This window comes from Globicephala melas, chromosome 1, assembly GCF_963455315.2.
Source record: "Globicephala melas chromosome 1, mGloMel1.2, whole genome shotgun sequence".
NCBI lineage: Eukaryota > Metazoa > Chordata > Mammalia > Artiodactyla > Delphinidae > Globicephala > Globicephala melas.
The window spans coordinates 13,987,621-14,012,934 of NC_083314.1; the positions used below are offsets into that span (position 1 = coordinate 13,987,621).

The 25,314-nt window shown below is 43.9% G+C and overlaps 1 protein-coding gene across 1 annotated transcript in view; it reads right to left on the reverse strand.

The window, feature by feature from the left end:
• The window catches only part of USH2A (usherin), a 773,776-nt gene that overhangs the window by 62,079 nt on the left and 686,383 nt on the right, over nucleotides 1-25,314 (reverse strand). The window contains exons 62-63 of the mRNA XM_060289919.1: nucleotides 19,982-21,498; nucleotides 16,315-16,636 (exon numbers count right to left, since the gene is read on the reverse strand). Coding sequence (XP_060145902.1) covers nucleotides 16,315-16,636; nucleotides 19,982-21,498 — 1,839 coding nt within the window. The remainder of the gene's footprint in view (nucleotides 1-16,314; nucleotides 16,637-19,981; nucleotides 21,499-25,314) is intronic.

Genomic DNA, 25,314 nt, shown 5'->3' on the forward strand with positions numbered 1-25,314 from the left:
TTCCCATGGCACTCACGCTAATGTCTTTTTAAAGGGTAGCTTGCCGGGGGTTTCGAATATGTTCGAAGAGCAACGTGCCAAAACGGACTTTTCCAGAACCGTGGTTAAGAGAGACTCGTGGCTAAAAAGGGAAGGCAATAAATCTGAAATGATAACAAGATTTTTTAAAAAAATTTCATGAACAGTCCTGTAGGCTGCAGTCATAAAGGAATAACTTGCTGAAAAGCTCTGTGTAGCTATCTGTTTAACCATCTACCTATCTGATTTTCTTTCCTCATCAGGTGGACTTTTCTCAGCATCTCTGTTTGCATGGTGCTTTGCTGGGTCCATTAATAGTTATGCTTTTACAGATAGGGTCCTTGCCTTCCGGGCTTCTTTAATCTAAAACACTTTGGATCGGGCAAGATGGAACACGATTTTAATTGAATTCTGGGACCCAGGGGACGAAGGGTACAGCAGAACATTGTGTTCCTTTCTACCGGTGCTTTTGAAATTCAGAGATGTGAAGCTAGTAAAGAGGTTACAAGACATTTTCCTTGCTAGAAATGGGTGTCTTCTGTCACTACTGCTGAGCACACAGCCTTGCCCTTTGTGGGCGCTCAACAAATATTAACGGCGCTCTTCTAAAATAGAAGGAGGGGAAAATTGGCTTCAGCATTAGTGGGGAATACTGAAACTAGCTTCCATGTGATGTTCGTAATGATAATGAAAATTTGGAATTTATCATACTCCTTTTTACTGCTTGTGTCTGCTCTCCCTGAGAGAAAATAGGAACCCAGTCCCATCCAGCTCTCATGGAGGATACGTAAAAGTAGGTCATGGGTTTATTGAGCACTTATACTTTTATAAGGGTATTACATGTACTCATTTATTTCATCCTCTCAGCAATCCTATGAGGCTGGTATTAGCATCATCACCAGTTTACACACAGGGAAACAGAGGTACAGAGAAGTTTATGCACCTTGGTATGTGGCAGGGCCAGCCTTCTAATACAGGTATGTGATGTAAAAGCCTGAAGTCTCTACTTTTTTCTATTGAAGGAGGGTCTGGACACATCTTGTAAGTGTTTGAGATCCTGCCCTAGAGCTGTCATTGACCCCTGCACGGGCTGGCTGTTTCTGCAGAGAACAGCCCCAAAGTGAGGTGGTGACAATGACCACAAACATCACAGCATCCATACCTGCTGCCACGTGTCATGCTTTAAACAATATTGCATGTTGTACAGAGGCAAATGCTACTCAAATACTTTCCCTACTGTTCCAAACATGTGTAAAAATTCCGCTGTGTTAACTGAGATCATAACTATACCCTACTAACGTAACACTGGAAACATATCCTTTCTCCAGAATTAGTTGCTAGAGTAAGCTAAGCTCACAATCACCAATCATGATTAACTTCTCAAGAAGTGACAGTATAGTTAACTAGGTAAGATTATTTATCATCCGTACTCACTGAGCCATTCTATGTTCCAGGCACTATTCTATGAGTTGGGGAGACAACAGGGAACAAGGCTGGAGTTAACACCCTGTTAGGGAGAGCCAGCCAATAAACACAAAACGAAAAGGTGATGATACATGCTAGAAAGGAAACAACTTACAGCCTATAGCAATGGAGTAGAGAATGGGTGAGTCGTCCAGGAGGTGCTCTCAGGAGGTGATAAGCTGGGATACTAAGGACAAGCAGGAGGCCACCATATGAAGACCTGGGGGGAGAACATTCTAGGCAAAGGGAGGGCAAGCGCAAAAGGCCATGAGGCTGGAGTCTCAAAACTGTTTGGTGCCGCTGGACTTGGAGAGTAAGGGCCAGACAGTGACAGGATGATGACAGATGTGGACAGAAGTCAGACCATGAAAGACCTCACTGAGCCAGAGAGGAGTTTGCGTTTCATGGGAGGCCAAGGGAGGGTTCCCTGTAAAGGAGCGACTATCTGACTTACATTGTAGAGGGATAACTGGATATTGACTACTTCCTATATATTTATATCTTAAATTTTACTTTTATATGTGAGTGACACTGTCCTGGCCTTTAAATTAACTTATTTCAAGCTCACAGCAATCCTACTGAAACAGGCTGGGACCTGGGACCCTTTGCTGCAGTTCTTGCATCTGGACAAACGTCTCCTCAAGCTACAAAATACAAAGAAACTATAAGGGACTAAAAATAACTATGTGCATGCAAGTTTGGGGCAAAATTATGGACAAAAAGATACAAGAAGACCAAAAAAAGCCAACTGCCACTTCTGAAGAGCCAGGAGCAAAAGTGGGGGACTGCACATGCCCCCTGCACTCAACATCACCAAAGGCGTGGACAGATCACCTAAGCCACCCTCTGACCCGACCCACGGACACATCCCTACCCTCACCCCATGTAAGGAACCAGCTCCCCGCTGTCTTGGCGAGCAAGCAAGGAGACCTGTTGCTTGTTCTCGCTCCCCTCCTGCTGCAGCAGGGGCCCCGATAAAGCCTTGCCTGGATTTCTTGTCTGGCCTCTGATCAATTTATATTGATTAAGGAGGCTAAGAACCCTGGTCAGTAAAACTACTAAGGTAGGCTTTTTCATTCCCAATTTTACAGGTAAGGAAACTGAGGCTTAGAGAGTAAATTACTGGCTGAGAACACAGAACCAGTAAGTCATGCAGCCTAGATTACAACTTGAGTCAGTTTATCTTTGCAGAGTCAGGAGTTCATGCTCCTGATGGGTGTGACTTGAGGACACTGTGCTTCAGCAGAATGAGGACGGGATTTGGGATCAGAACATCTGGACTCAAGTTCTGACTCTAACGTCTTCTGACTGGGCACCTCACTGGGTCATTCAGTTTCCTGATTATATGGAAAAAATAATCTCTACCTCACAGGACTATTCTGAGATTTACATGCAATAAAGTTGCTATAAATTTTGAGGAATGCGGTGGTGGATAAGTACATTTGTAAATATTTTATTAAGATTTTGAAAGCCCCAGAACTGTACACAAACACAATGTGGAGTAACCGGAGGGTGAATTTAAGAACACAGTCTTTAGAACTTGAATTTCTATGTTCAAATTCGAGTTCTCCTGCTCACCGGCTGCATCCTTGGGTATGTTAACTAACCTCGCAGTGCCTCGGATTTCTAAGGGTAATTGTTCAGAATAATCCTTGTCTCAAATGATTATTATGAGTTAATGTACGTAAAATTTTTAACATAGTCTTTAGCACACAGCAAGCCCTAAATACATAACGATGGTTATTATTATATTATTTGTGTGAAAAGTCAGGATATGACCCCTTGGAAGAGAAAGTGAGACTAAACAGCAATTCTGTAACTCACTTCTGGGTCCATTTAGCTGTTACGGATCAACAATAGATCTGAAAACCCTCACTACATTCTGAGGTCAGCCTTCATCTCTCTGTGTCTCTGTCTCTGGGTACTTCTCCACTCTAGAACTCTGAGGGTTAGAATAAATAAAAGCCTGGCTTTTCAGAAATATTGCTGCAGCATCAAAATCCGTTGATTGGGTGGCATCCTCCATTTAACATTATTATGAATTAACATTTCTCAAAAGCACCCCAAAGTATGTAAAAAGAAAATGGTGAAGCAATTCAATGGATTCTTCGAAGTGAAGAATTTTGTTTCCAATTTCCATTGAAAATATGCCTTTGGGAGAGAACTGTGCAGTTTCCTAGACACTTATAGGCATCTTAGTAATGATCAGATTCACCAACAGATAGATATATCAATTTACAAGAGAAAACCTCGACCATCTTCTTCAAGATTTTCATCGACGGCATCTGATTTACTTCAATATGTTAACGTGTTTGTCACCATCTGTAGATTTGATTGCTTCCTAGAGACAGAGACATTTATTTGGAACTTAATGGAAATACACCATTAGCCCAAGTACTTAAGTGCAATCCTCCTAAAGCCTTCAGAGTTACTTAGTGTTTTATCAATAATCGCAGAGTGGCAAGCCAAAGCTTGCCAGGTGATCCTCTAGCCCAAAAAGAATTCTACTGGAGAAGGTATTGCCACAACATGGGTGAGAAGCGGCGCCAATCTGGGGTACAGGGGATGTGCTGGGTATTCTCTGTTTGTCCCCAGATCCATTCTCTGCCCTTCCCTGCTCCTCTCTGTAGCCCGTGAAGCTGGTTCTGCAAACTGCTTTACAAAAGAAGGAGAAAGGTTTTGTTTTCTCCTTCTCTCTCTCTTTGGCATCCTGGTTTGGCAACAGTCTGCGTTCCTTCTCTATGGGCACAGCTTCTGAATGGCAGCCCCACCCCACTGGCTATAGCATTTACTGGGTTCCGGAAACAGCTTCTTCCTCTTGTCCTTTTAGGTCTAGAGGTAATGGCTTCTGGCTATGGCTAGTCCCAGAATATGTTAATATCCCTTATTGATTCTCTTAATCCTGCCCATACCGCCATAAAGTCTTTTCATTACATTCTCTTTAAATGTCCTTTTGACATTTAACTGCTTCCTGCTGAGATTCTGACTGCTGGAGGGGAGAACATTTTGAACCCTTCCAAGGTACCAATAACAGTGTGCAGGCTGAGACATGCATTTGCTCATAAGGATGGAGACATTTGGAAAGAGCATCTTTTGTGAGACTGCAGAAATAGAGAAATAGTCCCTCCTCACGTCTCTGTGGAATGCTTCTCGTCTTTAATGTCAAGGAACCACGCGTGCTCCTCAAGACCATCTGGCCAGAGAGTGGAATGAGAGTGTCCAGGAGAGTTTGGTGTGGGACTGGGCTGTCCCTGAAGATGAGGAGTTGTCTGTTTCTTTGTCTTATCCACTCAACTTTAAGCCCCTGAGCGGCAGAGTCCATGGTTTTTAGCCTCTTGCACCAATCCTAGCAACTAGACATATACTCTGAACTTGGTGGCCGCTTAATAACTACAAGTTAGTAAATCTTCAACTTAGAGGATAAAGGGAAAGAAGGAAAACATGTCTCACCCTTTCCTAAGTTTCAGGTGACTTTGGAGAACCTTCATTTTTATGGCTACCTCGCTGAGCAGGAACCGTTTGTGAAAAGCCATGAGGGCAGGTTGGAATTCTACATTACCTACATTCACTCAGAGAAAACTTGGTTGCATTGAATGTTTTACGCCCAGCCAACAAGCTTCCAACACAGAGACAGGAGGATCAATCATGGCTTAAGTGAGTTGGGTCAACAGGAAGGTGAGAAGCAACCCATCTTCAGACGAGTAACTTGTCTCAAAGGCAACGTAGAGATCGCTGGCAAAAGGCTTAGGAGTAGAGCCCTAGGGGGTGCCATGAGGGACAGAAAAAGAACAGACGTGCTCCTGTGCGCCCTCACAGGTAGAGATGACCTCCTGTTGCAACAAAAGACCTGATGGCCAAAAAGGACATGGTACCTGGCCCGAGTGCCAGAATTCAGATTTCCATTCACGAAATGTCCTGATGGTCTTCAGTCTAAGCTGTGGCGCTCAGGCTGTAAGGTGTTAGAACGCATGCACGGCTTGAGTCAGCCAACAGCAATAAATCATTTAAAACCTTGAGGTGTGGGAGTCGTGGGGGGAAGCAGCTTAGATCCCGTAGGAGAAACTAACCAGACAACAGCCTCCACGCCAGTCAGAAATACATTAGGGGGATTCATACCTGATTAAATGCAAGCCGAAAGCCAAACAAAACATGCTCAATGAATTTTCTCTAAATACGATACCAAAAATCTCTTAAGAGAGGAATGAGTTAAGGGTGATGGCAAGAGAAAACAAGGAATCTGAAGCAAGTTACCAGTCACAGAAATGTAGAATCAGACTATCAGAGTTCGAGAGAATCTTATCCGTGGGAGCATGGGCAAGTCATTCTTTTCCTGGGAAGAGAGTAGCAAGGACCAGAAAGGTTGAACTGTCTAATCAAAGGGGCATTACACCTTCAGAGCCAATTGTGCTCTTGGTTAGAGATGTTTACATTCTAACACCGGCTTAATGACTGTTAGTGACATAAGAATTTTGTTAACCTGGCTCTTTTCCCTCTTGGAAGAAAGCACCTCCTTCTTTTATTTAGTGGGAGGCTGAGGGTAGAGTGGGGAGGCGGCCCTACTGTGTAGCAGGCATCCTGCTGGACACACAAAATTTCTTAGTTCTCATAATACACCCTTCTTTTTTAAAGATTTTTTTTGATGTGGACCATTTTTAAAGCCTTTATTGAATTTTTGAATATTGAATTTTTTACAATATTGCTTCTGTTTTATATTTTGGATTTTTGGCCACAAGGCATGTGGAATCTTAGCTCCCCGACCAGGGATCGAACCTGCACTCCCTGAATTGGAAAGCAAAGTCGTTTTTTTTGTGGTACGCGGGCCTCTCACTGTTGTGGCCTCTCCTGTTGTGGAGCACAGGCTCCAGACGCGCAGGCTCAGTGGCCATGGCTCACGGGCCCAGCCGCTCCGCGGCATGTGGGATCTTCCCGGACCAGGGCACGAACCCATGTCCCCTGCATCAGCAGGCGGACTCTCAACCATTGCGCCACCAGGGAAGCCCAGGAAGGCGAAGTCTTAACCACTGAACAGCCAGCGAAGTCCCCAATATACCCATTTTTGAATGAGCAAGTGAGGCTATAAGAAATTAAGTATCTTGTCCAAACTGTATGATTTTCATTCAGTTTTTTCATCTGGAAAACAGAATGGCTGTGAGCATCAAATGGGAAAGAGCATCAGGATTCTAACGATTTCACGGTAGCATGGCTGCTGTGTGCAGTTGCGGGGGCAGCTCTGGTTTCTGGCTGAAAGTGTTTCCCACATACCCATGAAACCCTGACTGAAGGAGGGGGCCCTACGCCCAGGCCTATTCAATCATGGTCATTTATTCTCTTGCTCACAGGAACGTACATGGTGCTAGGATGTCAGTAAGAGTCCTGCCCTTGGTTGGTTTACGGATATTGGATGACAGAAGTCCTCTTTCCACTCTGAGGTGGGAGGGTAATAATAATAACACCTGTTATTATTATGCTAGTTGAATAGCTTCTATGTATGAGGTACTGTCCTAAGCATATTCACATATCGACACATTTCATCCCAAAGCAAGCCCAGGAGTCCAGTGGTGCTCCTATCAACATTTTAAAGACAAGGAAACCAAAGCACAGAGAAGGGTGGAATCACGCAGTGCTGGGGTAGTGATTTTCTCCGATGCCTGGAGAGAGTCTGGTATAGAATGAGGCAGCACTGTTTACAATAGCCAGGACATGGAAGCAACCAAAATGTCTATCGACAGATGAGTGGATAAAGAAGATGTGGCACATATACACGATGGAATATTACTCAGCCATAGAAAGGAACGAAACTGAATCATTTGTAGTGATGTGGATGGACCTAGAGTCTGTCACACAGAGTGAAGTAAGTCAGAAAGAGAAAAATAAATACCGTATATTAACACATATATATGAAATCTAGAAAAATGGTACTGATGAACCTAGTGGCAGAGCAGGAATAGAGACGCAGATGAAGAGAATGGACTTGAGGACCCGGGGAGGGGGAAGGGTACGCTGGGACGAAGTGAGAGAGTGGCATGGACATATATACACTACCAAATGTAAAACAGATAGCTAGTGGGAAGCAGCCGCATAGCACAGGGAGATCAGCTCGGTGCTTTGTGACCACCTAGAGGGGTGGGATAGGGAGGGTGGGAGGGAGGCTCAAGAAGGAGGGGATATGGGGATATATGTATACATATAGCTGATTCACTTTGTTGTACAGCAGAAACAAACACAACACTGTAAAGCAATTATAGTCCAATAAAGATATAAAAACAAAAAAAATGAAGCCAAAACAAGGCAACCTGAGGTGAAGGAAGGAGAGAAGGAATGAATCCAACAGTGTCAAATCCTGCATCTCAGGCTCCCAGAGGGATTCTTGAGAGAGAAAAAAGTGTTTGCACCTTTCCCTTGGTTTCAAGGAACTTCTTTAGTCCCTTTCCCAGACAGGTGAGCAGAAACCATTCTCTTCCATTTAAGGGAAAGTTGGCTTTCACTTGGAGTGAAATAGTCCTGACACCTTACTGATGATGTAGGTTTTCTCGAGGGTCTAAGTGGGACTCTTATTTAGTAAACTAAAAAAATTAGTTTTATTATTTATTTACATTTATATTTTATAATATACTTCTAATTCATTCAATAAATTTATTAGTACGTAAATAAATTAGGTTTCAGAAACACCGCTATTGATCCTTCCATATATCCATTTTGGTGGTGGATAATGACACGACTCTTAGTGTATGAAGCTGGTCTCATACCCTCACTTGCTTTTTTTAAAAAAAATTTTATCGAAGTACAGTTGATTTCCAATGTTGTGTTCATTTCTGCTGTACCGCCAAGTGATTCGGTTATACATATATGTGTTCTTTTTCATAGTCTTTTCCATTATTGTTTATCATATGACATTGAACATAGTTCCCTGTGCTACACAGTAGGACTCTGTTGTTTATATAGTCACTTGCTTTGATCCAACGTAAAGCTAAAAACTGTTAGAAAATCAAATCGCTTAGGGTCAGAAAATATCCTGTGAGATTTTACAAATCATAGATGACCAAGGCCAATCAAGAGAAGCCAGTGTTTGATGAGAATTTTTAAAAGCGTATGGTTGTAGATGACTTACGCCCCCAGAATCTAGCCCTGGAGTGAACCATTCCCAGGTGAGGAAAGGCTGAAGGAGGTTAATTTACTCAAGGATCCAGAAATAGGGGGAAAGGACTAAAAGCTGCTGTCTTTTCTGCTTCTCCTTTCTAGCTTGTCGTCCATGCTGTTGCAGCCTTTCGTGGGGCTGGCACAGAGAACGTCTCCGCTGTCCCCTCCTGGAGTCGCCACACAGCTCCTTTTGGCAGGAACAGTGAGGACCCACTTGACTGTCTGCCCTCCAACCATTCCTCCATCCTCTCCCGCGTAAACCTTCAGGCTGAATTGTTCGGGGCCAGCGTTGGTCTGTTAGTAAGTAGCAGGCTGCCGTCCTGGGGAACTTCCATAGCAGCAGCCCCAAGATCAGACCCACACTCGAGTGCGTCATGCATGGGGTTTCCTCCCAGGCGGATTTGTCGGGTCTCAGTGGTCCAGTCCCGGGACCCCAGAAGCCTTTGGAGACTCTGGGTGTGCGTGGGTGCTTATGGAAAAAAATCTGTCAAAGTGGGGAAGTTTCAGGAAAACGAATTAAGTCACTGACAGCAGGATTCAATGAAAGGGGGGCCATGGCGGCCCAAGCAAATCCGCGGTGAGTCACCGCCTTCAGCGAGAGTATGAATGTGAATGCGCAATTACTGAGAACTGCTCAGCGGTCTCAGCTCCCTCCCCGCAGGTCAAAACGGAAGCTTCTTATAAAAGCAGACTCACACCCAGGTCCGTCTCTGAAACCTGCAGAGACCACTGTCTGAATCTTCTTGCTGAACAATCAGAAACTTCCCCACATAGAATTCAGAGCTTTATATCGTATATATTAGTATATCCCGATTTTGAGAGGGTTGATGATAGAAATGAGTGCTGTCTGTGAAAAAAACACTCTGCTGCCTGTGTATTCTGCAGCACAGCTAGCCTGTCATCTGCATTTAACGAAAAGGTCTGTGCATGGGAAGAATTTCATTTGGTAAAGAGGCACCTCATTGATGTATGAATCACACATTTATAGAGTTGTTTGAAAGTAGGATTTTGGTAAATAAAATTATATCTGAAATTCACAAATGTTTGTTCTCTGATGAGACCCTGAACTGCATCGCTCTGCAAAGCCAGCCCATTCATCCTTGTGAAATAGTTTTTTAAAAACTCCAAATTTCTGTGATTTCAATTTCAGATCTTTACTCGTTTTATGAAAGCTGATCATTCAGAGTTTGATCCTTCAGAATCCCAGAATTGTAGAAGCTGTGTTGAAAGGGATCAAAACTAGAAAGTTCCTGTTTTAAACGATGGTGAATGTTACTCTTCCAACCAAAATCCAGGCCTCCCAAGTGAGACACAAAACAAAATGAAACAAGGACAACCAAAACCAAATAAAATCCAGGAGGAAGAGTGAAAGAAATTATTTGATGAATCGAAGACATGAGCTTAGCAGGTAATATATTGTCTACCTTTCCAGCTTCATCCAAAACAATAAATACGACTCTGATTCAGGAAAGCCATGGACAGACCAAGGTAAATAGGTTGGTCATCAATTATCATCATGTAAATTAGGCACTTGAGGGGAGTTGGCTTCACTTACTTAGGCAATCAGTTTACGATGGTTTAGGACTGTGATTCTCAGCCCTGACTGTACATTAGAATCACCTAGGGACCTTTTGAAATGCATTGATGCCTGGACCCACCCCATAAGCAGAACTACAGGCGGATGGGGCCTTGGCATCCAGAATGTTGTTAAAGTTCCCCAGGTGATTCCAATGTGCAGTCAGGGCTGAGAACACTGATTTAGGAAAGCCGCACCAGAAAATCAGGCTTAAGTAGCATAGCGACATGGCTGTACCCTCCGGGACAGTATTTCTCAAAAAAGTAGGTTGTGGACCACCGAAGCTGCTGGTTAAAAATGCAGATTTCTGGGAACTGCCATCCCACCCCTCTGCATCTGCATTTTGAATGCGCTCTTTGGGCAATCCGTTTGTACTATAAACACCGAGAGCTACTAACGCCTTAGGGCGTTCAATTTTGAGGTATCACTGAAAACTTAGAAGGTGCTTGTAAAATCGCACAGCTTCTGCCCACCAAACATGCCAGTTCCCATACTGATGTGTGAGTCATTGTGAGGTGACATCTGCTGGTCCTTGCCCCCAAGATCTTCTGTAGCAAATGATTCTCCCCTCTCTCAGTGAGAATCTCTTTCTCCAGGTACTTCTTGACCCTCCCGTTCATCAGAATTTATCCGCGCCGTATTCTTTTCCCCAGAGCTCTATCATTGGTCATCAGATTGACGAATTAATTTAGACTAGGTGGAACCGAGCAGAATCCTGCAGGGCCTCCTCACCCTCCAACTACAAAACCGAGCAGTTAATGGTGAGGGCAAGAGAGTCATAGACTCGGTGTCTGATGCACATTCCTGAGTTGTTCTATAGATACTGTAACTGCCACCAGAGGAAAAAAGCTAACTGCATGATGACCAGACTGTAGCCATGACATAACTGCTCCATCTTGAGTAGTACTGAATCTATGGCTAGCACAATTCCAAGAACTGGCCTCAAGACAATGGGATTAACGTTATTGCTCATAATAATCTATATCTTTGCGTGCATCAAAATAATTGTAGCTTGCTCTGCCCGTATATGTAAGCAGACAACTAAAATTGTCAGCAAAGAGATGCTACAACTAAATTTGTCAGCAAAGAGACCCATGTTGACATCTTCCACTCTGAGAATACGGTGCCTAAATGTATGGACACCAAGGGGGGAAGGGGGGCGATGATTTGGGAGATTGGGCTTGACATATATACACTATTGATACTATGTATAAAATAGATGACTAATGAGAACCTACTGTATAGCACAAGGAACTCTACTCAATGCTCTGTGGTGAACTAAATGGGAAGGAAATCTGAAAAAGAGGGGATATATGTATACGTATAGCTGGTTCACTTTGTTATACAGCAGAAGCTAACACAACATTGTAAAGCAACTATATTCCAATAAAAATTAATTAAGGAAAAAAAAAGAATATGGTGCCTATGTCAGCATGAAAAAGTTACGGAAGATAGACCTCTGCCCCTAATCCCATAGAAATGGAATGATGTCTGACAAGTGGGGGTTGTAAGCTGCTCTTTGCAGGAAACCGCCCTCAGCAAGGAGCCCCTTTTCTTGTCACTTTAGCAAAGCTATATTGTAACTAACTTTTATACCAGGCGGCCCCGTGCTCTACTCATCTCCCGTCCAAGCACACCTTTCAAATCTTTTAATCACACAACACCTGGCCTAACTTGTTTTCCATAGATCAAAGAAGTAGAAATGAAGAATAAGTAACTAACAGATGACAAGATCTCTTCCCTACCTTCCCCTTCAGTAATCTCCCAAACAAACTGTGTGACCAAGATGAGATCTAGAGGAAGATCACACGCCTGCATGCAGTGGGGGATGGTGAAGACTCTGACCCCTTATGTCAATGATTAACTGAGATTACTTCTCTGTTTCCCTTGAAAAGCTTTCATGGCCAAGCGGAATCTTTGGAGGTGGTTTTTGGGGACACTAAGTCCACCATCCCCAGATGGCCAGCATTCTGAGTAAAGGCATCTTTCCGTTTTATTTACATTTGTATGTAATTGATTTTGTTAGCCTCGAGCAGCAGGACACCCTCCCCCATTCGATAACATAGGGAATGCTTGGGAGCTATCTTCAATGATTTAACTCAAAACCAGAAATGAATACAATGACGTAGGGCCAGGTAGTGGGGTGTGGGGAGGGACATTGGACACCCTCCAGGCACACCAGGTGGACGGCCACCTACCCGACCATGGGTCCTCACCATCCTTCTGATGAATAGGTTTCCATTTCTGGGCAGTTTCTCGGTTCTTTGTTTTCATCCCCTACGAATATATGGATTGTCTCAAAAACACAATCCTCTGTAGGAGGGTCAAATCACAGATATGGTGGGCGAACCAATGACTCTAGGACAATAAAGGTGTTTTCTGAAAAGCAGCCTGTGGATAAAGTAACCCTCAGACAGGTTTGAGAGCAATTCAAATTCATCTCAAAGACAAAATGTTCTTTTGTTAAAGGGAAATCAATTCTTATAGTACATTACTTCCTAAATGACTTCGGGAAGATAACTCAGGATCTATAAAGACTTAGCATTTGCACAGGCTAAATAAATCCAATAGTTTAGTTCATTTATTTCAGCATTTAATCTATATTTTTCAAAATATTTCCTGTAAAATCTTGGTTTTGGGGCTGATAGACTAGATTTTTTTTTTTTCTGCTCTCTATCCTTCTTATGTTGTAACAACATGGGATTAGCTAGTAAATGCAAATTTGAGGTCAGTCTGCTGTGAAAACCAAATTAAGTAATTTCATTTGGGTGATGTGAGTATGGGGGAGGAGCCTGACACAGGGCTGATAGTAACAGTTACAAAAGAGACAGCATAGGGGCTTCCCTGGTGGCGCAGTGGTTGAGAGCCCGCCTGCCGATGCCGGGGACACGGGTTCGTGCCCCGGTCCGGGAAGATCCCACATGCCGCAGAGTGGCTGGGCCCGTGAGCCATGGCCGCTGAGCCTGTGCGTCCGGAGCCTGTGCTCTGCAACGGGAGAGGCCACAGCAGTGAGAGGCCCGCGTACTGCAAAAAAAAAAAGAGCATAGCCTGAGGTCCTTAACTTGTCTCCCCTCTGAAATGTGGGTCCCTTGGTAACTGGTTGTCCTTAGCTTCTGGTGAGTGTATGGCTGTTAGCATCACTGTTGCCATATTGGGTTCGTACCTTTCCTCCTGGCCTTCCATTGCCCCCTACCCAGGACTGAACTGTGCAGTCTGTGCAGTGAATCAGTTCTCTGCCTCAAGGGCTTTGTAGTTAGTAGATATTCTTTCATAATCACTAGGACCAGGCGGCCTCTATGATCGGTTAGTCCCCAAACAACGATGAAGACCTTCGCTGACATGTTCCCAGGGCCCACAAAACTAGTTACCGATTCATAAATCTTGACTTAGGAATGCACGTCCTGTTTCCAAGCACGTACCCCCTACCCTAGGTTAACTATAAAACTGTCCCATTGGTCCCTTGACGGTGCAGAGTGCAGCTGCCAGTGTTTCAGGATTATTGTCCGCTCAATCCCACCCTGTGCGTAAGTGTAATAAACTGATCCATCGATTATACGGAGCTGCTTGTCTCAATTTTTGGTCTCAAGATACCTTCTCAGTCTGGTGGGCACTTTTCATTCTCTCCATCCTCCAACAGTAAGAAAACTGACAGAGCTAAGATACATGCTTGGAGTTTACCATTCCTTAGAAAACTCAGGGAAGACTTTACAGATGATATGGCCAATTGTTTAACCCAATGACACAGTATGATGCCAAAGAAGCTACAATCACTGGTTTGCTTTCAGTTTCCACAGGTCACTTAATTTTGTCTAGTTAGAGGTCAAATATTTCATGCTGATTCCATTCAGCTCTCTTACAACGGTGCACTTTTATTCATAAAGGGGACTAGACAATTGAGAATAGAAAGGTCTTTGATAACTTGATACTTTTCTGTAAAGATAATGATAAAGAACAAAAGGGTGGCCACATAGGTTCTGGCTGTTTCTAACAGTATTCTTTCTCCAGCTGTGGCATCAATAGATATTTTGTTCCTTCATGACATAAGCCACAATCCTTACCCTAAACCCTTGGGACCTGAAGTGCTTTTAAATAATTTTTAATTTTTTCAGATTTGGGAAAGTTAATAAAATGCATATACTGTATATTTTGTAATATCTGCAGAATGCCCTTGTAATAGAATACAATACTTCTGTAGCACTATTCATATTAAATGAGATAAATAAATGCTGTAAATAGTGTGGTTTGTCTAAACTGGGTTTTGCTGCTGAATGAGTTGTACCAAACCTAGATAAAAACTTGTTTTGGGGATTCCCTGGCGGTCCAGTGGTTAGGATGTGGCGCTTTCACTGCCGTGGGCTTGGGTTCGATCCATGGTCGGGGAACTAAGATCCCACAAGCCACGCAGCTTGGCCGAAAACAAAAAGAAAGATAGAAAACCCAACAACTTCTTTTAAAGAGATTTTTAGATTTGGAATTGCAAACAAGGGATTATGGGTTTATATCTATGTATTTCTCCACACCATTCAAGAATCAATTTATATTTTCAATTCTTACTAACTTCATTGGGAAATTTGTCCTGTACATTACTGGCCTAAAACACATTCCTTTCACGTCTGAACTGTTACCTCTAATCACTGCCCTCATTGATTTGCTCGCCATATTCCTGGTGACTTCGTGATCTTATTACTTCTGGTTATGGTAAGCTGTTCAAGGTTCTGTTTCCTCTTCTAGAAAATTGCATTTGGTCTTGTGCTTGGCACGTGGTGCTTGCATCATTCAGGAAGTTTCCTTTGAAACTGCAAGCAAGAGACTTAAGCAACAGGGAATTTATTGGGGGTACAGTCAGCCCTCCTTCTCCATGACTTCTGTATCCGTGGATTCAACCAACTGTGGATCCAAAATATTTGAAAAGAGGATTCCAGAAAGTTCCAAAAAGCAAAATTTGAATTTGCTGCATGCCTGCCACTACTGACATAGCGATTACATTGTATTTACAGCTATTTACGTGGCACTTGCATTGTATTAGGTATTATAAATAATCTAGAGATGAATTAAAGTATAGGGGAGGATGTGCGTAGGTTATATGCAAATACTATACCATTCTATACAAGATACTTGAGCATCTGAGGAGTTTGGTGTCTGCAGGGGTCCTGGAAACAACCCCCCTTGGATACCGAGGGACAACTATATATGTAATTAAAAGAACAGTTGAAGAACCAGGCTTGGAAATGGTGAGGATGAGAAAAGCTTTTGGATTGATGTTAGAGATATTTTATCAGGACTTAGCTCCACCTTTTAAAATTCTGAGTCACTTTGCTGGAGATCAGGCCCCAGGCAAGTCTGAGGGGCAGAGCAGCGCTTGGGTGCCCAACACTTGGCTAGGTGACAGCCTGACACATTGATTGACACTCCCACCAAGGCTGAGCACGGGGTGGAGGAATCATCCCCCGACAGGAACTGGAGCTGCTTGTTACAAGAAAACTGCAAATGCACCCAGACGGCAAAACAAAACAAACCTAACGGAAGTCTTCTATTGATTTCAAAATACCTTCAGAATAGTGTTCTTAATTCCTGACTTTTCAGAGATATGCGAAGTCCTCTTTTCTAGGCTGTCCTCCTACAAAACTTAATTCATCTCCATGCACAGGTTAGTTGTTTTCCTCTAGACTTTTCTCAGCAGTCTATGTCTGTCTTGAGCACAGGGGCTTGAGATGCTCGCCCATTCGATTTTATTTTCTCTCGGTACAATTCCTGAGTTATTTTCAAAGTGATCTTTTCACAAGGAGTATTTCCAGCCAAGGCAACACTGACAGAGAGAAGCTTAATGGTAGAAACCACTTCATTAATAAGAAATGAAAATACTTCACCAGAAATCTGCATAGGAATAACAAGCCTATATCACACGGACCAAGAACTGAGAAAATGAAGAAGGCAAATGAATATGGCCTTTCCTCCCTCATTTACTGCTTAAATTTTTTTTTAAAGAATATTATTAAACGACATAAGTCCCATGTTTCTTTAAGTGGCTTTTTAGATTGCAAGCAATTTTTTTCCAGACAGGCGCTGACGTGTACCCACACCCATCCCAGTGCGAGTTGTTGGTAACACACACTCCTTACCTGGTATTCATACTCTGTGAAAGGCAGTAGTTCCATGTCCATAAAAGAGCTTGAGCTTCCATTATAGGTTAGCACTGGGTTTGATTTTCCAGGCTCAGCTGCTATTTGTCTTCTGTACAATTCATAATATAAAACCTGTCCATTTGGCTGCAGTGGTCCTGTCCACAGAAGGGAAACCATGGGCTGGAATCCCCCTGGAGCCGTCTGGACCTCTAGATGTGGAGGCGGTTGCATCCGAGGTGCAACCTCAGGGGTCTGTATGGATGTCCAGTCACCTGATGCACATCCCAGCCTGGTGCAGGCTTGAATTCGAACTTCATACCTTCAGGACACAAGGCAGAAATAACCCATTATTGGCAAAATCGATTTTCGTGGGAAGAATCTTTAAAAGGACAAGTGTTTTCTGAAAAAAAGACAGACACGTTTATATCTATTCTTACCTACAACAAACCCTTTTCAAGGACAACAAAGTCATGTTTCCACGGAAATTTTAGAACATTTTCAAGCCTCCTGGCTTTCCAAACTAAAGGAAGATGCTCACCTGTCTGGAAAGGGTGGGCACGATTCTTCCCTAAACAGGAATGTATAGAATGAATACACTTTCAAGATACTCTCCAGCAGGAAAATTCTGGTACGCTGTAGAGTTCCTTAACACAGCGAGGGAGAATACAGATCTTGGGAGTTTGAACGAGTTTTCAGCAGCCCTGAGCTCCTCTCTCTGCAGCTGGAGCTAAATGATTCCCCAGGAACGTTTCCAGGTCAGGAAGGAACGTCATGGAATCAAGGTCTCTGTGCTAATAAATCCCCTCACCTGATACCTGACATCTTAAAACAGGCTCCCTTACACCACATGGGGAACTTCCGGGGCCAAAGTTAACCCAGCTACACACCAGATTATCAATCATGGAGACACCTTATCACCATCCAGTTAAACTCAACCAATCAATTATGTTTTGCTTCATAGCGGGTCTCCTGCCAACTGGGAAAGGTCTATTTATATAACAGGGACTTTTCCCTTCCAACAAAAGGGGCTTTTGTTAGTCTTAAGTGCCTCTGGTTGCAAATAAGTGCTTTCCCCCTCTTTTCCATGCCCCTAATTTTTATGATATTATGACACCCCTAATTTCCCCTCAAGCCCCAGCCACCTCCCTTTCTCCCTTTATTTCTTTTGCTTCCAGGCTTTTCCGTCTTCTACTTTCTGCTTTCTCTCTTCCAGATAATCACCGCCTTGCGCTCACTTCCTCGCTTTCTTTCTGTTCCCCTTGCCCTCTTCTTAATTACACTTCTCTCTCCCTTTGGGGAGTCTCCCAGTTCCCTTTTCTGCTTCCCCTTCCCTCCCTCTCCTCTCACGCCCATTTTCACCGTGATGGGCTGCCAGTTAATTGGTGAACAGATCCACAGCTGTGAATGGCAGATCTGCCTTCTAAGAACTCAGTTTTGATTTTCTACGTCTGGATTATTTGTTTTCTGGATTATCTCTGGTGGTTTTAAAATTCTGGGTCAGATTCCTCCTGCTTCTTAGGGTATTCTCAGGATCCTTCTTCCTACTGACCATCTCGGGGGTACCTCAAGGAGGACACACTAATTTGCAGTACTCAGTAAACATTAAGCTGCTGGAAAAAACCCAAACGACATGAATCCCAACTTCATATAGAAGTCATATTCTGGTTTTATTTTTATTTATTTATTTTTTTTGCAGTATGCGGGCCTCTCACTGCTGTGGCCTCTCCCGTTGCGGAGCACAGGCTCTGGACGCGCAGGCTCAGCGGCCATGGCTCACGGGTCCAGCCGCTCCACGGCATGTGGGATCTTCCCGGACCGGGGCACGAACCCGTGTCCCCTGCATCGGCAGGCGGACTCCCAACCACTGCGCCACCAGGGAAGCCCTGGTTTTATTTTTGTGTGTGTGATTTGATGTTTTTATTGTTTATACTCTATATAAAGTTATTATAAAATATTGGCTATATTCCCTGTGCTGTACATTACGTCCACATACCTTATTTATTTTATACCCAGTAGTTTGTATGTCTTAACCCCCCTCACCTATCTTGCCCTTCCCTCCTCGTCTCCTCACTGGCAACACTAGTTTATTCTCTGTATCTGTCAGTTTCCCTTTTGTTACATCCATTCATTAGTTTTATTTTTCAAATTCCACATATAAGTGAATACATACAGTATTTGTCTTTCTCTGTCTGACTTATTTCACTAAGCATTATGCCCTCCAGGTCTACTCATATTGTTGCAAATGACAAAATTTTCATTCTTATTTATGGCTGAGTAATAACCCGTTGATATTCTAAGTCGTTAATGTCACTTACATCTTCGATGAGAGTGGACGGTGAAGGGGCATCTCTCATTGCCTTAAATCCCATGGCTAAGTTTCTCACAAAAATCAGACTTTCTTTTTTCAGCCTGGGAAAAATGCCCCTCTCACATCCAGAGGCTTTTTTTTTTCCCTAGAAATCTTTTTGAATAAGAGTTTCGGAGGGGAGCAAGCTGATACGATCTTTAAAACGTGCAAGTACCAGTCAGGTAAAGAGGAAGCCGGGATAAAATGTACAGCTCTGCAGCTAACATGGGCCTTTTTTATGCCCTGCATCAGAGTAAGAGAAAAGCCAACTCACAGAGCATGTGGATTAGCTATGGAAGATACTTGCAGAAGTTTTAATCACTGTTTAATATTTAATGCAACCCTAAATAATTGTCATTAGGATATGCATAAGACTGCGAATGTTTCATTTCAACAGCACTATATATCAGAGATAATTATAGGAGAGATCTAATCTACACATCAGTACATTACAATAATAGATGAATTTTATCAATGGTGGTTGGTAATCAACACCCAGCCTTTAATTCTTTTAAAGTGGTTCTGTTCATTTTACTAAATTTTAAGAATACAATGTCCTTTGTTACTCTCCTCTCTGGGGATGTATGTTAGTTAAAATGTGATGGGGAAAAAAGCCAAGCAATTCTTTAAAGGATGGGAAGAGGGCTGGTGGTCAGATTCCTTTGTGTGGAAAGCAACACACACCCTTGCTCATCAGAGAGCTCAGAGGGGACCACTAAGAAAACAGGAGCTGGCAGAGTGGCACCGTCCCAAGAAACCACGAGATCAGAGCTGACTGAAGGGCTGCGGAAATAGTCAGAGGAGCCTCACTATTCCTGGAAGACGTGCTGGATTCAATAAGGAGGGCTGGCCCCAGAGCAAATTTCGGATCAGTCCAACTCTGGCTGGCAATAGCTCTCAATGACGGCCCCTTTTTTCATTCTTTAAAATAATACTCCTTTGCCTCACAGTCTAGTTCAGAGAACCGCATTGGGGTTCTCAGAACTGACCAGGGGCTGGCATGTTTCCAGGAGGGACCAGACTCAGGGAAGTGGCCCTACCTCTCCACTACTTGGTTCCAGACATTGCGATGAAGTGCAAACATTTCTAAAAAAACTGACTCTCAAAATGTCACCTGCAAGAATTTTGCTCTCCAGAAGTAATCAAGCAGGTTTGGGCTGGATAAGGACGTAGTTAGTCTACTTGGATGGTTAAACGGATGGGGCTTGGGCACGTCACACATCTTGCTGTTAGAGTCTCCACTGGGACTGACCAAGGGCTCACGCAATAGAAAGGGGCAGTGGCTTGTTCTCAGGAAACCCAGGGTCCGTTACCTACCTGTGAAACGGCTTCAGCTGGTTTACTATGAATGACCGTGTACCAAAAGAATTATGAGTTGTGTTTACGTGTACGATTTTTGTTTCTCTTTCAAACAGCTCACGGATGAAGAGGGTGTAGTTGACGATATGACCGTTTGTCCTTACTGGAGGGTCCCAGCTCACTAAGATGTCCTGAGGGCCCTTGGCCAGCAATTTTGGAGGCTCCATCCCTGAAGGCGCTGAGGGGCTGGTTCGATCTTTGACAAGTGGACTCAGAACACCCCCTTGGCTGTTGTTGGCCATCACTGTGTAGCCATACTCCACACCTGGGGCGAGAGTAAAATCATGATAGCGAGTTTCCAGGCCGGTATAGACAATGGTTCCGTCCCTCCTAAGTTCATAGCTTCTGATCTGGCCATTTGGGGTTCCTGGCGGTTTCCAGGTGATTTCTATGGATTCTGAGCCCGTGACTTGTAGTTTTGGAGGGTCCATGTTTTGTGGCGGGGCCTCCATTGTCCAGGCAGACTCTGCCACACTAGCTGTGCAACCGCCATTGGTGCAGGCCACTAGGGAGAGATTATACTGCGTGGAAGGCTGCAGGTGGGAAACCAACAGGGACAGGTTCTGCCCAGCAAGGTACTCCTTACCATCCAATCTGAGTAAATACTGAGTGATCTCTCCATTTTGAATTGATGGCGGTGACCAAGATGCATTTATTTGAGTGGCACTGATGGTCCAAAGAGCTGGAGGGCTGACCCCTGCAGGGGCAGCCTCAAGGGTTGTGATGCTGGTAGGTGTGCTAGTGGAACAGCCCTCACTGGTGCAGGCTGTGACTACATACCTGTACGTGGAAAAAGGAAGCAGCGCTTCATCCGTATAATTGAAAGTCTCAGCATCGAAGCTGAAAGGATAGAGCACCCCGTTCCTTTGAAGCCTATAGGACTGGATAATGCCATTAGGCTGTGCTGGTGGGATCCAGGAAATCATCAGTTTGGGGGGATTCACAGACACCTGGGCTATCTCAGGTGGAGAGAGGCCTTCTGGAAGTGCTTGCCTGGTCCTTACCACACTCCAAGAGCTGCAGGTATGGCCTGCTGAATTCCAAGTGTGGATTTTATATTCACACTGCATCCATGGCCGCAGACCTGTGTCATTATACATAAATGTATTCCTTTCAGTATCATATTCTGTGAAAACAATTTTCTCATCGTCCTGGATTGTCTGATTCCCCCAAGCTATTCCCTCGAAGCATCTGCGAATCACTTCATAGCGAATTATCTTTCCGTTTGGGTTAACGGGCTCTGACCAGCTCAGCTCAACGCTGGTGGACCCCACAGACTGGATGGTGGGAGCCAGCTGAGACTGGGGTGCGGCTTCTTCTGTCCACAGAGGCTGGGGTGCCGAGTGTGCACAGCCCGCCCTGGTGCAGGCCTCCAGCGTCAGCGTGTAGAGCGTGAAGGGGTCCAGGCGTCGGAAGAGAAATTGACGATTCAGGCCGGCGTACTCCAAGACACCATCACTGAAGACTTTGTACGTCTGCAGGAAGATGGGGAACGAAGCATATGATTTCTTGGTGTCACTATTTCGTCCCTTTTAACCCCTTCTGCCCCCTATTCCTCACCTTGATGATCCTAACCCAGAAGAAGCATTCTGATATGAATTTTGGGAATGTGATCTTTGCCTTTTCTCTTTTTAAGGTTGGATATCATGTAAGCATATATCTAAAAGCTAAGAGTTACTGAAATTAATTCGTTGACTTAAAGAGCGCTCACGGGGTTTCCTCCCATTTTTATCTTTTAGAAGTGGGGAATAGTATTCAAATTCCCTATTTTATAAAAATAAAGTGCTTCTAATTTCACCCTGAGCAGGCTAAATTGGGTCTATCCACATTGTCTATTGCCATAGCATTTACTGGGAAATGGAATTATAATGCTTAATCATTTGTACCAGGGTGCCAGGGCGGAAAATGTGTGAGTGTCTGGTGTGGGCACACATGCATGTACATAGGTACATATACATGTTATACACATATACAAAAACATAGGTACAAACTGATGACCAGAAAATGGAAAACCCACCCTGCTTCCTCTTACCAGTTATAGAAGAATAGATGGTTTCTTTGGAGCAAAGTATTGTTTTGTTCCAGGGAAAACCATCTGAATGCTCATGATACAAATGTAGAGCAAGTTTCCAACCCATATTATCCATTGTTCTTTGGGGAAGACGAGAGGTAACTTAACTTGAATGTAGATGTTTTTGAATGACGGTTCCCCATCTTTTCATGCTTCAGTGTACCTGAGAGACAGGAGACCTTCCTGTACATGGTCGTGACCCTGTGATTATGTCTCTTAAGATGAGATGGACAAATACCAGAGTCCCTTGAGAGGCAAATCTTCCCACAGGTTGTTCCTGGATTGTTGATATACTTTAATGTTATTTAAGATTAAATAGCCTAGATCTGGAAATCTATTTATGTTGGACTATTGTATTTTGGTGTGATTTTCTTGTTGGGGGTCTCAGGGCAAGATCATACCCCTGAGGGAAGGGGAATAGAGTATTTTCTGAAGACAGCTTAGATTCCACAATCAATTTGAAAGTCTCTCTGACTCTCTGTCCCCTCCCCCATATTCACCTGGCAAATCTCTAATTAGTGTTAAATTCAGCTCTCCCTCTGGACCTTAGCTTCTAACTGGGTTTGGAGAAAAACTCTCATATATATTGACTGGTCTCACTTTAAATTTCTTACCATAACTTTTAAATAGATGATTACCAACTATAAAACCATATGTTTGCTCTCTCATTTTCCAAAGTAAGAAATATCTTCTCCTTTCCCCACTAACAGCCAATACCCCCTTCTCTCCCTCACAGGTGGTTGTTGACATAACCACATATTTGACTGAGGAAAGTAGAGGCAGTCAGACAGGAATGTTCTCATGTTATAGATTACCACTGCCATATGCATGTGAATCTAGACGTACCCTATTTGCCTCTGTTCCTTTTCCTATGGATGAAGTACCTCTGCCCCCACTGAAGTCCACCTGAGCTCTGGATCCTGTCCTCTCCTCCTTCCTACAGATTTCACTCTTGCAATTATTCTCATCATCTCTTGCTTCACTGATTTATCTCCCTCTACTGGGTTATTTCCATTAACATTTAAATGTACTCTAGGATCTTTCACTGATTTTTGAATAAAACTTCTTGACACCATAGTCCCCTGGCTCCTGCCCCATTTCTCTGTTTTTTTCTTTCCATCTATACTTCTTTGAAGAGTTGCTATCCTATTCCCTCAAACCATCCCGACCAGGTTTCCCATTTGATTTTCTTGTGAAGATCACAGTGACCTCCTGGTTTCCAAATACAGGGTCACATCTCTGCCCTTATGTTACTGGATCTCTCAACACCATTGGCACATTTTCTGTTCCCTTCTGGGACATCCCTCTCACCTACTTTTCCTTCTACCTCATGTGTCTTGACAGCTCCTCTCCATACTCTTGACCTCTAAATTTTTGTATTCCCCAGGGCTTGATCCCAGGCTCTCTTCATCTCGACTTAGATTCTCTCCATAGGTGATGTCCTCCAGGCCCATGGGTTTGAATACTACTCATCTGCTAATGAATTCCAAATACATATATCTTCATGAAGAACTCTCTCAAGTGTTCTAGACTTGTACTTCCAACTACCTACTTATCCCCTCAAACCTGTACATCTTCCAGCCTTCCCTTCCCAGTCAATGACTCAAGGCCAAAGTCCAGATGTCATTCTGAAGTACTAATTTTCCTTCATGTATCACATTCCGTCCATTAACAGATCTTGTCATCTCTACCTCTGGATACATCCCCAATCCACTCACATTTCTTGACCTTCTCAACTCCCACTCTAATTCAAGCCACAGTCAATTCTACCCTGACTTCTTTCACAGATTCCAAACTCCACCGGTCTCCTTATAGCCCATTTCCTACATAGGAGCCAGAGTGATTTGGAAAAACATACATTTGATTGTGCTATCCCTTTGCCTAAACCCTTCCGTAGTTTTTCATCACACTCAGAATAAATCCCAAGCTCCTGATCACAGCCCACAAGGTTGAGCACAGAATCCACCTTTCACCAATCCCTTGAATCTCATCTAGTATCATCTTCCCTCCCCAACCCTCCCAAACTTCAGCCACACTGGCTTTCTTCCCTTGATGTGAAGAAACCAAGTTCATCCCTGGCTTCAGGCCTTGCATTTGCTGTTCACTTTGTCTGAACATTTTGCTCTCGTATCTTCACATGACTGACTCTGTCTTGTCATTCAGGGCTCAGCTCAAACGTCAACTCAATTCAAATGATCATCCATGCTAAAACAGCCCGAGCAGGCATAATTACATTATTCTGTTTAATTTTCTTTATAGCATTCACCACTCTCTGAAATTCTCCGGTTTGTGTACTAGCTTTTTGTTTGCCTCTCTGTAGCCCCACCGTTCATGTATTCTCACACACACACAAGGTCTATGACAGCAGGGACCTTGCCTGTCTTGTTCACTCCTGAATAATTGCCTGGAACTTAGTAGAAGCCTCAATAAATATTTGGTGAACCACAAACGCACGTAAAAGGAGTAGATATTTCTATTGTCAATCATTCCAGGAAGAGGCAGACACTGGGATGGGAAATAAACACTCACAAGGAGGGGTGCTTTGATGGGTGTGAGAGAGATACTCTTTTCTCTGATGGGGACCTTAGGGCTGAGGCTTGGATTTTAAGGCCATGGTTCCTAGGGCTCAGGCCTCCTGTCCTAGAGTAGGCAAAGTCCGGCTCAGTCACATGCCAGGGGCTGGTAGAAAGCAGCTTGTAGCATACCTGGAGGTGGGCAGAGAGGTGGCCACCGTACCAGGCAGTGAGGCAGCCTACAGGGAGGCCCATGAAGATGGGCCTGGGTCTGTGAGCTCTAGTTACAGATCTAAGTCACTGCTGTAGGTAATTTCCCGCCAGCATCCCACTATGGGGTTTTCAGGGAAGGTTTATCAAAAGTCACAGCTTAGTCTTAGATGTTCTATGTGGCATTAGTGGGGGAGTCTTTGCCACCTTGAGAGGGAGCGGTAAAGGAGAGGCAGAGTGTCTACAGCATCTGCAGGGGGTGGCAGTCCCAGCCTGCACGAGGTGATGGATGAGGGCCTGAGTGGTGGTCCAGGGCCAGAGGAGACTAGAGGCAGAGGCAGTAATAGATGGACAGCTGAGTCGCCAGCAGCCTTGGAGAAGAACATCAGAAGGGTGATGATGCTGCCTCTTATGTGGGTGATGGTTCAAAGCATCAAAATGTGGATGATAATGGAAACCTTATTTGGGCGCTCACAGACTGGTGAAGCTGGGGTTAG